This window comes from Hesperophylax consimilis, chromosome 15, assembly GCF_061612785.1.
Source record: "Hesperophylax consimilis isolate HC1 chromosome 15, BYU_Hcon_1.0, whole genome shotgun sequence".
Classification (NCBI taxonomy): domain Eukaryota; kingdom Metazoa; phylum Arthropoda; class Insecta; order Trichoptera; family Limnephilidae; genus Hesperophylax; species Hesperophylax consimilis.
In genome coordinates this window covers 37,211,552-37,224,485 of record NC_142850.1, presented here as the reverse complement: position 1 = coordinate 37,224,485, position 12,934 = coordinate 37,211,552, and the positions used below count along the sequence as shown (strand labels likewise).

At 37.1% G+C, this 12,934-nt stretch overlaps 1 protein-coding gene across 6 annotated transcripts in view; it reads right to left on the bottom strand.

Moving 5' to 3' along the window:
* The window catches only part of cic (Putative transcription factor capicua), a 101,888-nt gene that overhangs the window by 29,820 nt on the left and 59,134 nt on the right, over positions 1–12,934 (bottom strand). For all 6 annotated transcript variants that reach the window (XM_089640528.1, XM_089640532.1, XM_089640531.1 and 3 more), the window contains exons 15-21: positions 7,748–7,935; positions 7,226–7,405; positions 6,961–7,065; positions 6,315–6,470; positions 5,761–6,011; positions 725–1,086; positions 126–287 (exon numbers count right to left, since the gene is read on the bottom strand). In XM_089640528.1, coding sequence (XP_089496654.1) covers positions 126–287; positions 725–1,086; positions 5,761–6,011; positions 6,315–6,470; positions 6,961–7,065; positions 7,226–7,405; positions 7,748–7,935 — 1,404 coding nt within the window. The remainder of the gene's footprint in view (positions 1–125; positions 288–724; positions 1,087–5,760; positions 6,012–6,314; positions 6,471–6,960; positions 7,066–7,225; positions 7,406–7,747; positions 7,936–12,934) is intronic.

The window sequence follows — 12,934 nt, the reverse complement described above, 5'->3', positions numbered from 1 at the left end:
GATGTGTTCTATCAGCATTTAATTAAAGCATCTATAGTATTTTTTAGCAATCAAATTTTCAAACCAAAAACACACGATTTAACATCAATTAGCACTGCTTCGCCTTACTGTATTATAATATTTACCTGCATTGACAGGGAGGTAGACACTTTGCACGCGTACGTAGTGCAAGGGCTGCGACACGGGAAGGCCGTCACTTCCGGAGACGTTAGTTTCGTTAGACTGAGACGTTGACTTTAGCAGAATGTTAGTGTATGGGTCTGATAAAAACGCCAGGGTCAAGGGTGCTGAAAGAGGCCAAAACATACCTTTGAAAAATTATAATTGCACAAAATGGATCAATCTTCTTGAATGAATCAAGTCCTTCCTCACTGAGAGAAAATTACAAGTTAAAATTGGCAACCAACTGTCAACTAAGCGAAATGTGTCCCTCGAGGATCAATTCTGGGTCAGCTCATTAAATAATAATATTACACTGCCAGAATAACACACACACAGACAAAATTACACATTGTGGAGATTTACGCCTACTGGAAATACACACTGAAAAAAAATACTTCCGGGAAAATTGTATAAAAGTTTCTTCTTAACATTTGCTCATTGAGTATGCTGTTGAAAACTTCAACAGTTCTTTTTGAAAATAACAGAGGGCGTCACTTCCGTCTGCAACAATCAAAACTGTTCATGCTTTGAGATACTAATACTATCAGATAAAATAAATTACCTGTAGTCCTCACAGGTTTGACAAGCGTAACTATGGGAGTTTTGAGCACAGATCCTCCATGCTGGTTATTATTGCCGTGTCCCGTCCCCACACTTTGCTGCGTCAGCTTAATATGGGCCTGTGTCTGGTTCTTCCCCGCATTCAAGGTGGCCGTGGACCACTGCCTGCCGTTCTCAGTGGCCGTGACAATGTTCACGAAGGTGGCGTTGGAGGTCTGTGACGTGGGCACGGAGGGAGACACGGTGAAGGTCTGCTGGCTCTGGGGCATGGACTTGAAGGCGCCTCCGGTTGGGTGGAAGGCCGACACGCCCGACGGACTGGAGACGGTAAGCGAAGCAAGCACACTGTCAGTAGAGCCCACTCTATAATTATTACAAATTACACATTATGAATAGATCACTTTTAAAGCAAAACGGTTATTTCATAAGTGATCGTTAAACATTATAAGTTAGTTATCTGACAAATTTCACACCAATTAATCAAGAAAACTAATCCAACAGTTATTATGTAGAAGGTAGTAGATTATAAATAGGTAAAATTTCTTAAGTTTCTTCGTGTCAAAAACATGCTGTCATACCTCTTCAAAGACAGAATTGTTTTTAACAAAAACATGCTATCATGCCTCTTCAAACACAGAATTGTTTTTAACAATGTCCATAAATGGTATAATCTCTTACTTATATCCCCTTTGCTAAAACAAATTTTGGCCAGACATATTTTAGATAATAATTAAAATAAAATAACTTTTTTTGAATACCACTTTATTGTATATATTTATAACCAACTGGTTTCAGTTAAACCCGAACCTTCATCAGGGTTAATAAAAACATTATAAATATATACAATAAAGTATATACAATAATAAAATATATACAATAAAAAGGTATTCAAACAAAGTTATTTTATTTTAATTATTATAATTATGTATTTCAAACAAAGTTATTTTATTTTAATTATTATAATTATGTATACCCACAAAGTGTTTGCTACAATATATATATTGTAGCAAAGCTACTTTATTAGCTACTTTGCAGCAGAGTTCTACACTGTATTTAAACTGGCCATCAGACAGAACACATTTAGCTACTTTGCAGCAGAGTTCTACACTGTATTTAAACTGGCCATCAGACAGAACACATTTAGCTACTTTGCAGCAGAGTTCTACACTGTATTTAAACTGGCCATCAGACAGAACACATTTAGCTACTTTGCAGCAGAGTTCTACACTGTATTTAAACTGGCCATCAGACAGAACACATTTAGCTACTTTGCAGCAGAGTTCTACACTGCATTTAAACTGACCATCAGACAGAACACATTTAGCTACTTTGCAGCAGAGTTCTACACTGCATTTAGACTGGCCATCAGACAGAACACATTTAGCTACTTTGCAGCAGAGTTCTACACTGCATTTAGACTGACCATCAGACAGAACACATTTAGCTACTTTGCAGCAGAGTTCTACACTGCATTTAGACTGGCCATCAGACAGAACACATTTAGCTACTTTGCAGCAGAGTTCTACACTGCATTTAGACTGACCATCAGACAGAACACATTTAGCTACTTTGCAGCAGAGTTCTACACTGTATTTAAACTGGCCATCAGACAGAACACATTTAGCTACTTTGCAGCAGAGTTCTACACTGCATTTAGACTGACCATCAGACAGAACACATTTAGCTACTTTGCAGCAGAGTTCTACACTGCATTTAGACTGGCCATCAGACAGAACACATTTAGCTACTTTGCAGCAGAGTTCTACACTGCATTTAGACTGGCCATCAGACAGAACACATTTAGCTACTTTGCAGCAGAGTTCTACACTGTATTTAAACTGGCCATCAGACAGAACACATTTAGCTACTTTGCAGCAGAGTTCTACACTGTATTTAAACTGGCCATCAGACAGAACACATTTAGCTACTTTGCAGCAGAGTTCTACACTGTATTTAAACTGGCCATCAGACAGAACACATTTAGCTACTTTGCAGCAGAGTTCTACACTGTATTTAAACTGGCCATCAGACAGAACACATTTAGCTACTTTGCAGCAGAGTTCTACACTGCATTTAGACTGACCATCAGACAGAACACATTTAGCTACTTTGCAGCAGAGTTCTACACTGTATTTAAACTGGCCATCAGACAGAACACATTTAGCTACTTTGCAGCAGAGTTCTACACTGTATTTAAACTGGCCATCAGACAGAACACATTTAGCTACTTTGCAGCAGAGTTCTACACTGTATTTAAACTGGCCATCAGACAGAACACATTTAGCTACTTTGCAGCAGAGTTCTACACTGCATTTAAACTGACCATCAGACAGAACACATTTAGCTACTTTGCAGCAGAGTTCTACACTGCATTTAGACTGGCCATCAGACAGAACACATTTAGCTACTTTGCAGCAGAGTTCTACACTGCATTTAGACTGGCCATCAGACAGAACACATTTAGCTACTTTGCAGCAGAGTTCTACACTGCATTTAGACTGACCATCAGACAGAACACATTTAGCTACTTTGCAGCAGAGTTCTACACTGTATTTAAACTGGCCATCAGACAGAACACATTTAGCTACTTTGCAGCAGAGTTCTACACTGCATTTAGACTGACCATCAGACAGAACACATTTAGCTACTTTGCAGCAGAGTTCTACACTGCATTTAGACTGACCATCAGACAGAACACATTTAGCTACTTTGCAGCAGAGTTCTACACTGTATTTAAACTGGCCATCAGACAGAACACATTTAGCTACTTTGCAGCAGAGTTCTACACTGCATTTAGACTGACCATCAGACAGAACACATTTAGCTACTTTGCAGCAGAGTTCTACACTGCATTTAGACTGGCCATCAGACAGAACACATTTAGCTACTTTGCTGCAGAGTTCTACACTGCATTTAGACTGGCCATCAGACAGAACACATTTAGCTACTTTGCAGCAGAGTTCTACACTGTATTTAAACTGGCCATCAGACAGAACACATTTAGCTACTTTGCAGCAGAGTTCTACACTGTATTTAAACTGGCCATCAGACAGAACACATTTAGCTACTTTGCAGCAGAGTTCTACACTGTATTTAAACTGGCCATCAGACAGAACACATTTAGCTACTTTGCAGCAGAGTTCTACACTGTATTTAAACTGGCCATCAGACAGAACACATTTAGCTACTTTGCAGCAGAGTTCTACACTGTATTTAAACTGGCCATCAGACAGAACACATTTAGCTACTTTGCAGCAGAGTTCTACACTGCATTTAGACTGACCATCAGACAGAACACATTTAGCTACTTTGCAGCAGAGTTCTACACTGCATTTAGACTGGCCATCAGACAGAACACATTTAGCTACTTTGCAGCAGAGTTCTACACTGCATTTAGACTGACCATCAGACAGAACACATTTAGCTACTTTGCAGCAGAGTTCTACACTGTATTTAAACTGGCCATCAGACAGAACACATTTAGCTACTTTGCAGCAGAGTTCTACACTGCATTTAGACTGACCATCAGACAGAACACATTTAGCTACTTTGCAGCAGAGTTCTACACTGCATTTAGACTAGCCATCAGACAGAACACATTTAGCTACTTTGCAGCAGAGTTCTACACTGCATTTAGACTGGCCATCAGACAGAACACATTTAGCTACTTTGCAGCAGAGTTCTACACTGCATTTAGACTGGCCATCAGACAGAACACATTTAGCTACTTTGCAGCAGAGTTCTACACTGCATTTAGACTGACCATCAGACAGAACACATAGAACTTGTCATTGAAGGCTGGTTCGGACTAGGCTAGTAATTTATTAACTCTTTGCACGCGGCCGTATCAACTGTTGTTACGGCAAAAAGTCTATACTCACACGCGGCTGTATCAACAGTTGATACGGCAACTTTGACGGCCGATATTCCCGCTCTCTTTCGTTATAAATGTATTTCTTGCTCACTTGGACATTTGTAGAACTATCACGATGCTGACATCTACAAGAATTTCTCAAAAATAAAATTGTATTTCATAAAAAAAGATCGATAACCAAGTGCGCCTCTTCGCGCCTTTTAGTCCTTTAGTTTACATTTTTGTCAACGGATGGCGTTAGTACTAGTTTGTCATTCACAACTTTTCATAACTAAGAATGATAAGTGATCATGGTGTCCCACTTGTGTCTATAAACACAGTGGCCTAAGTACACACACACCGAGAGTGGTTTATTTATGACGCCGAGTGAATGGCGGGACCACATTCAAAAGATACGGTACGTCTTTGTATGAAATTTTATGTTTTTGTTTATATAAACATCTAAGAGTGTTGACACACGAGGATTTGTTTTCATATTGTGGAGAGTAATCTGTTCTGTCTATATAGTCCAATAAATCATGCCAGAATGCTATAATTTGACATTTAATTGCATGCATAGGTATTTGAAAATATGTACCGCGTACGGGTATAGATAAAACGGAGCAAATTAACGCGTTCAAAAGGTTAAGGATGATTACATATTTCTCTTTTCATCAATGAACAAATCACACTGACAGGTCAGATCTGTCCTTCAGAGGCTCTAATGGAATAATTGTGGATAGCAATATCCTTCCAGGGCTTGAAGGGTTAAAAGATTAAAAGTGTCCAAAAAGGCTTCTAACCTAACCTAGTTTTGCTTTTTTTCATCACTTTTTCCAAAACTGTTTGATGTGTCAGGTTACCATAATCTATATATGTGTGTTTGAAAAACAGCACCATCTGTTGGACGTAAACACAAAATGAGGTATTGTTTCTCTATCTGCACACACAGACTGGGCCACAGCAAAGCGTGGCGGGATACATATAGTGTTTTATAAAAAAACCTATTCTTAGAGTGTCAATTTATCAAGAGTAAATTTACATTTGTAATTGGTGAAAAGAGTTGAAGCACGTTAGTTAACACATGGGTAGTAAAGTAGTAACATTAATAATACAAAATAAATTAAAAACCAAAAGTAAAGTATATAAAATCCTAAAGCAGAAAATAAAACAAAAAGTTTTACCTGGCTTTGATTGGCTTTGGTCGCCTGGTATGGTCTATCTGGGCCGAGCCGTAGATGGGCAGGGAATTGTTGAACTTGTCCTTGTCATTGTTCTGAGCTGTGGAATTGCGTTCACAAGTTGGAGCTTCAGCGTTGTGAGAGTTCAAATTGATGGACTCAGAGTTCTGACTCTCGGAATCCGAGTCCGTCACTTTCTCGCCGCACTTCAGGTCTATCTCCACAGGTGTTTGCTGAGAATCTTCGCAGATAACCTAAAATAAATGTCAGTTTAATAGAAATGTGTGCAGTGAGAGTTTGTAGATTGTTTAGGATGCTCTTGTTACAAAAACATTAAAAATACCAGGATCAAAAATTGGTAAACAATACAAAATAAGTGTAACATTCAAAGTAGAAAGAATATAAACTTATTTTTGGAGAAAACTAATACTAATATTTTAAAGGAAATGCAAAAATTTACAATTTTAATCTAAATCTGTTGAAAAAAATACAAAGTTTAATAAAAATGTGATAAAAAAAAATGCAAATTGAATTCAAACTTGACAAAAAAAAAATACCATTTGATCATCGTCACTCAAGGTGTCGTGCAGCGCCCCGTGCGGAGAGGGCAGGTCCGCCCCCGACACTAAAGCACTGTACGAAGATATGGTTAGGGGAATGTCAGCGCCCGATACACCAGACACGTTTCCACTGTCTAAGGGGGTTCGTGGACTCTGAAATAGCAAGCAGGTTAGTCAGAAGATGTTTATTGAAATGTTCCCATATATGAATGATCCACGACACATTTTCATTCTGAATTATAAGTAGTATGTAATTACTATTTTACAGCTGGATTGATTTTAGGAAAATATGTGATTTGGATCATTATTCTGGGAGAGTTCAATAGCTAATGTGAAGTCATTGACATGGAATTCCTAGATCAGTATTGTAAAGAAATTGCCTACAAACCTGAGCCCTAAGTTGTGAAAACAATTTAAGCCGAAGCCCGCTATTAAGGTATTCCAAGGAAGTTAATATAAGTTATAATACTTATTTCACCTTTCTTCTAGTAAAAAGTTTTATTGTACAGAAGAAGTATTCTAACCTTTTATAATGCATATATGGTGATGATAGCATTTATTCTATGCTGTATTAGTAATAAGGGCCAACCTAGGAATTCTATTTCAAGGTGAATAACAGATAGTGAGGTATCTATTGGTGTACCTGGGGTGTGGAGTTATTGGACGGGTCCCGTCCACTTGATGATTTACGTCGGTCTTTATTGCACCATTTCCATTCTGGATGAGCCTTGAAATGTGCCTCTTTAACCTATAAAAAGTATAAAATTGCCAATGACACAGGTCCCGGAAGAGTGAATTCATTCAATCACAGTCGATCACAACTCAAAATAACATAAGAGAATGAATTAAAGCAGAAGTAAAATGTCAATTTGATAGATTTAGTATTTTTAGTATCTGGTGTGATGTACCTCGCTGGCCAGCTCATGGTACTTCTGCTTTTCCTCGGGCTTGAGAGCATACCACCACTCTCCGAGAATCTTGCTGACGGTGCGATTGTCCTGATTGGGATGGCGTCGGTGCACGAGTGCGCGGTGGCGTTTGCTGAAGATCATGAAGGCGTTCATGGGGCGGCGGATTCGCGGGTCTTTCTGGGGAATCATCAAACAAACTATTTTATTCAAATATTCTGATTAGTATTTTAGTTTAGAATTTATTCCAGAGGGCTCTGGAATAAATTCAGTCAACAGAACTGACGTTTCCAATTCAAGACGTACACCTAGCTTAGTGCCTTTTGTGTTATTGAATATCTTTAAATCTTACGATTCTGTTTTCTTTATGTTGTGAACCATGAAGCCTGTGACAGACTACGCTATTTTTTCATGGCTTGGCTTATTTCAGCATATCGCTCGCTATACATTCGCATTGGTAGTGTATGGCATGCGATATGCTGAAATAGACCGGAGTTTTAAAATAATAATATATTTAATTACCTTCCCAATGACCCCCTCTGCTGCTGCTTGATGGGCGTTTCCCAGCGCAGACAGTGACTGGCTGCGTCTCTTGCTGCTTGCACTGCCTGCGGCCTCGTCGGGAAGGGGTGTGAGGGGCTCCGCCGTGGCTGGGGGCGCTAGGGGGCTCTGCGGCAGGGCGTCACACTCAAATACATCGTCGTCGTCGTCTGGGGAAAATCATTCAAAATAAGATCTCATTGTTCCCAACTTTTCTCAGCCACCAATCAGCTAAGGGATTTACTCAGTAACGTTCCATTTGCCTTTTTCCAAACATCTTTACCGTTGAAAAACTTAAATGGTCAGCCCACTTCATAGACAATAAAATGACGTCAAAGTAAAACTTTCAATGTTAAATTAATGTTAAAGAATTAATTATTGTATTTATATTAATGCATATAAGTTGTTTTACATACTGTAATACATAAACGGATATATATATATATATTTTTTTTTTTTTAAGCAAACGTGTGTAATATGCTAAAAATAAAGTGTTAGCTTGACTTTAATGTCCACAGTGCTTGGCGCCGCTAATATTTTGCTTCACTTGACGTTTACTACTTGCTTTCTACTCGCGCTCCATTCGACAACAAATAATGGAAAAACGATCCAAGAATTTTACCCAAAATGAAAAAATGAAACTAGTAGAGTTAATAAAGTCGTCGCGGATAATTTTATCCAAAACTACTGGTGGCCCCAACTACGATTTGACGGCAAAGTTGAAGGAAGACGCGTGGAACCAAATTTTGACAGAAATTAATAGTGGCAGTTCGTCTTAAAGGTACGTTATATATCCCATTTAACTCTTTGCACGCGGCCGTATCAACTGTTGTTACGGCAAAAAGTCTATACTCACACGCGGCTGTATCAACAGTTGATACAGAAACTTTGACGGCCGATATTCCAGCTCTCTTTCGTCATAAATGTATTTCTTGCTCACTTGGACATTCGTAGAACTATCACGATGCTGACATCTACAAGAATTTCTCAAAAATAAAATTGTATTTCATAATATTATAATTGGGTTAAGTTCTTCCGGGCTGGAAAACTCGTAAGTTTAAATATTTTAATTATTAATGCCCTTTTAGGGGCCTTTACATAGGAATATTATAGTAAATAATATAGTATGATACATAACTGAACTGCCTCGGTAACAATCTTTGTATTTATTTGTAATAAATTGAAGATATACACTGACTCGGCATAATTATTTTCCTCCGTTGGTATTCTGAGCATCGCGGAACATATGTATAGTAAGTTGAGTCCCAAAATTTCTGTACTGAAATAAATCCTGACTTCTAACATTACATAGTGGAATCCGAAAGCTTATCAATGATTCTAGTTATTTTTTGTTATCAAGTTTAATTTGTAGAACTCCATTTCAATTTTTCTTTTATATATTCAACCATAATAACCATATTAAGAGCCGACCCCAACAGCCTACCTAGGCAATGAGTTGGGATAGTGCTAGGAAGAAGAAGAAGAAGATATATTCAACCATACTGTTATACATATATTCAACCATAATAACCATATTAACACACTAGCTACGGAGATGTTTGTTAAAAAACTGCCACTTGCGGCGGGCGAAATTTGATCGCAATCCAACTACCGGATGTATGTCAGCAAACTTCAAACTGTGGAGCTTATATCAATAAAACAAAAATTAGTAATAAAAAAATATTTAATATTTAATAATGACTCAGGGGTAATAATAAGTTTACTTATTACTATAATATAATAGGAATAAAATATAATAGGATAAAATATGATAGGAAAAAATAGAACACGTTCTAAAACTAATTAAATTTAAACATATTTTTTCTTGGTGTGGTATGTTTGGAAACATTTACCGATATGAAGCGGAATTTTGCATTGTTTACACATGAACGCACTTGGCTTCCGTATTTTGAGCTTCGCACAAACTCGACAATTGCGTCTTACTAAGTTTTTAGTTTTCTCACTCGTTATTTTTACCAATTCGTGGTTTTTCAAAATGCCAGACAGTCTATCATGTGGATCAAAAAAAGGAGTTCTCGCCGTGACACAAGTAGGTGTACTTATTTGCAAATCTTGCGTGAATGATGTGGACGGTGTGGCTGCTGCGGAAGAACTATCTTCAAGCCAGGTCTCTGCAACTTGTAACAAAAAGTCGCGGAAGCAAAGTTTATTAGGTACGTTAAGTTTTTTAAAAATTTGGAATGCATTGAAAATTCCACAATGAATAAGGTATAAGAAGGCTTTTTTGGTCCACTTTAAAGATTTTCTGTATATTGGATTATACGATAAATATTGGTCTGCAAGATCAACACCATTCATCAAATTATTGTAATCTACAATGCATTTTGGTTTTTTGATGGGCAACCCTGTTGTTCTATCAATTTTTCCCGTATCCACCATATCCGCCTGGTGTATTGTAGAGATCATCCTTACATCTCTCTTCTTGTTGGTTTTCCACATTTGAAGAAGTACATCCCCTTTTCGTAGATATGTGGTTTCTTGGACTTTAAGGCGTATATTTTTTAGTGTTGGCGGTATGCCACGATTTTTTCTAATTGTGCCGCAGATTCTAGTTTTTAACTCCATTAGATGGTTGGCTAAACGCACACTATTGTAATAATTATCCGCATAGATATTATACCATTTATTTAGGTACGGTGACAGCAATTGGATTATTGTGGAATCTAACGTAGCACTTATACCTGAATATAATTTAAAATTACAGATATATCCACTCTTTGATTCACAAATCATCCTATTCAGGATTCCATATTTTACAATTTTCATGGGATTGTACACGCGACATTTCAGACGACCTCTCCACGGAATCATCCCTTCGTCTAGAGATAGATTTTGATTTGGCGTATACACTTCCTGGAATTTCTTCGTGAAGTAGTCGATTACAGTTTGAATTTTGATCAGACGGTTTGTGCTAGCGGTCGGAATTTCGTCATTATTAGAAAAATGGAGATTTCGTAAAATTTGTCGAAATCTATCGCGGCTCATTGTCTTTCGGAAATATGGGGTCTCTATCCGAGGATTTGTGGACCAATAATCGCCCATGGTATTTTTTCGGACTAGCGCCATTATAAGAACTAAGCCAAACCATTTTTTTAATTCTTGAATCGTTACATCTTTCCATTTTAGGGCGTGAGCTGATGTCGCATAGTTGTGATGATTTCTTTCATGGTATATGTTTGTTTCGTTGGTTATTTTGTCGAACAAATCATCTCCTATAAATAGCGATGTAACATCCCCTACACTTGATCGATTTTTGGGGAAAACTTTTAGACCGGGTACACCTTCGAAATCAGGCAAATTCCTAGGAGGATCAAATTCTGACCAATCCAGGGTTATGTCAGGGACGTCTTCTGAAGATTCTTCAGAGGATGATATGCGCATGACACGCGGTCTTGAACTTCTACGTAAAATTGGTTCATCATCGTCTTCGTTTTCTTCAGCCTCACTGTAAACTTCGTGAAGTTCATTGATTTCTTCGTCAGCGTCATTGGGTACGTCTGAAAGATAGTCTTCAAAATGTTCTTCGACGAAAGTATCCTCTCTATCGTCCATTTTAGGTTTATAAAAAAAAACGTAATACCAAAAGGCGAAAAATTAAATCACAAAAGTAAAAAAAAAAATTATATACACATTTAATTATTCCACGATGATGCTCTCGAATGAACTCGAAAAAATACAAATGTAATTGTAAATGTCTAACGTCTCAAAATAAAATCACATAAGTCCACAAATCACAATAATAATAAAAAAGTCATATACGCGTTTTATAATGTTTAAAATTAATATTCCATAATAACAACACAGTTTAACAAGCGCTGAAATCACAACAGCTGCGAATAAAAATTGATATAAAGGCTTCCCCACTTGAGTTTATTTCGTCATAAGTATCAGCTAACGACTAAAGTAAAGGTCAATGATCTACATATTTTATTTCATTTTTTGACGAGGAAAAAAAAATACCACCTATTGTCTTTGTTTAAAATTAATTTCCAATATTTCATTGAAATTAATGATGACTTTTAGCAATGTTTTGAACCAGAAAAGAATCCATAATGCTGTGTTTATTTTAGCGACACCTAACCAATACACAGCAAAGCCAAAATAACAGAAGAAATTACAAGATAAGACGTGTTTTTTGTATGTGAAGTTGAAGGTCGTAGAAATGCACAAAAATGTGCGCCCCGCCGCAATGTAAGGTTTCTGAAACGCACAAATATGTGCACACCGTAAGCAACGTGTTAAGAGCCGACCCCAACAGCCTACCTAGGCAATGAGTTGGGATAGTGCTAGGAAGAAGAAGAAGAAGATATATTCAACCATACTGTTATACATATATTCAACCATAATAACCATATTAAGAGCCGACCCCAACAGCCTACCTAGGCAATGAGTTGGGATAGTGCTAGGAAGAAGAAGAAGAAGATATATTCAACCATACTGTTATACATATTTTGGATTTAGCAGTAACTTTGTGGTTTGACATATTGATAAAAATTAAACAATTAATTTTTTATTGCAATTAATTCGTGGTTATAAATAAAGTAATTGTTTTATTTTCATATTATTATACAATTTGCAAAAAAAACATTTTATTTATGAACAAGTTCTAATGTGTAATTATTATAACGATAGCTGCTTCGTCCTCTGAAGGCTGAAGTCAAACTATTTGCTAGTTTAAACTTAGAAGCGTTGTAGTTTAATAAAATAGCTGGAATGTACATCTGCATTATGACTTGTTCGTATTATATGATTTTGGTCTGAAATCCTTCATCTTATTTTAAAAGGTTTGACTCGAATGCTCCTGCTGTCCAAGACAATAGTGCCTGTAGTCAACAGGAACAGGCATCCACTAGCAGTAATTGGCAGGAAGAAATGCAGCCAACAGCGGCACAAAGTCAACAGGAGGAATCAGCAGGGAGCGTGGAATGGACATTGGTAATTTTTTTTATTTAATTTATCCTGACGTCTCACTAATCTTATAAGTCGCATTAAAGGATATAGTCAGTTGTATTTGAAACAACTAAATCCATATAATATATTAATTACTTTATTCATATAAACAGTAAAGTAGTTCTCATTCTTTACAAGAATGTTATTTTATTACATGGTCTTTTCAAAGGTTGGTTCACCATATAAAAAAAAATATCT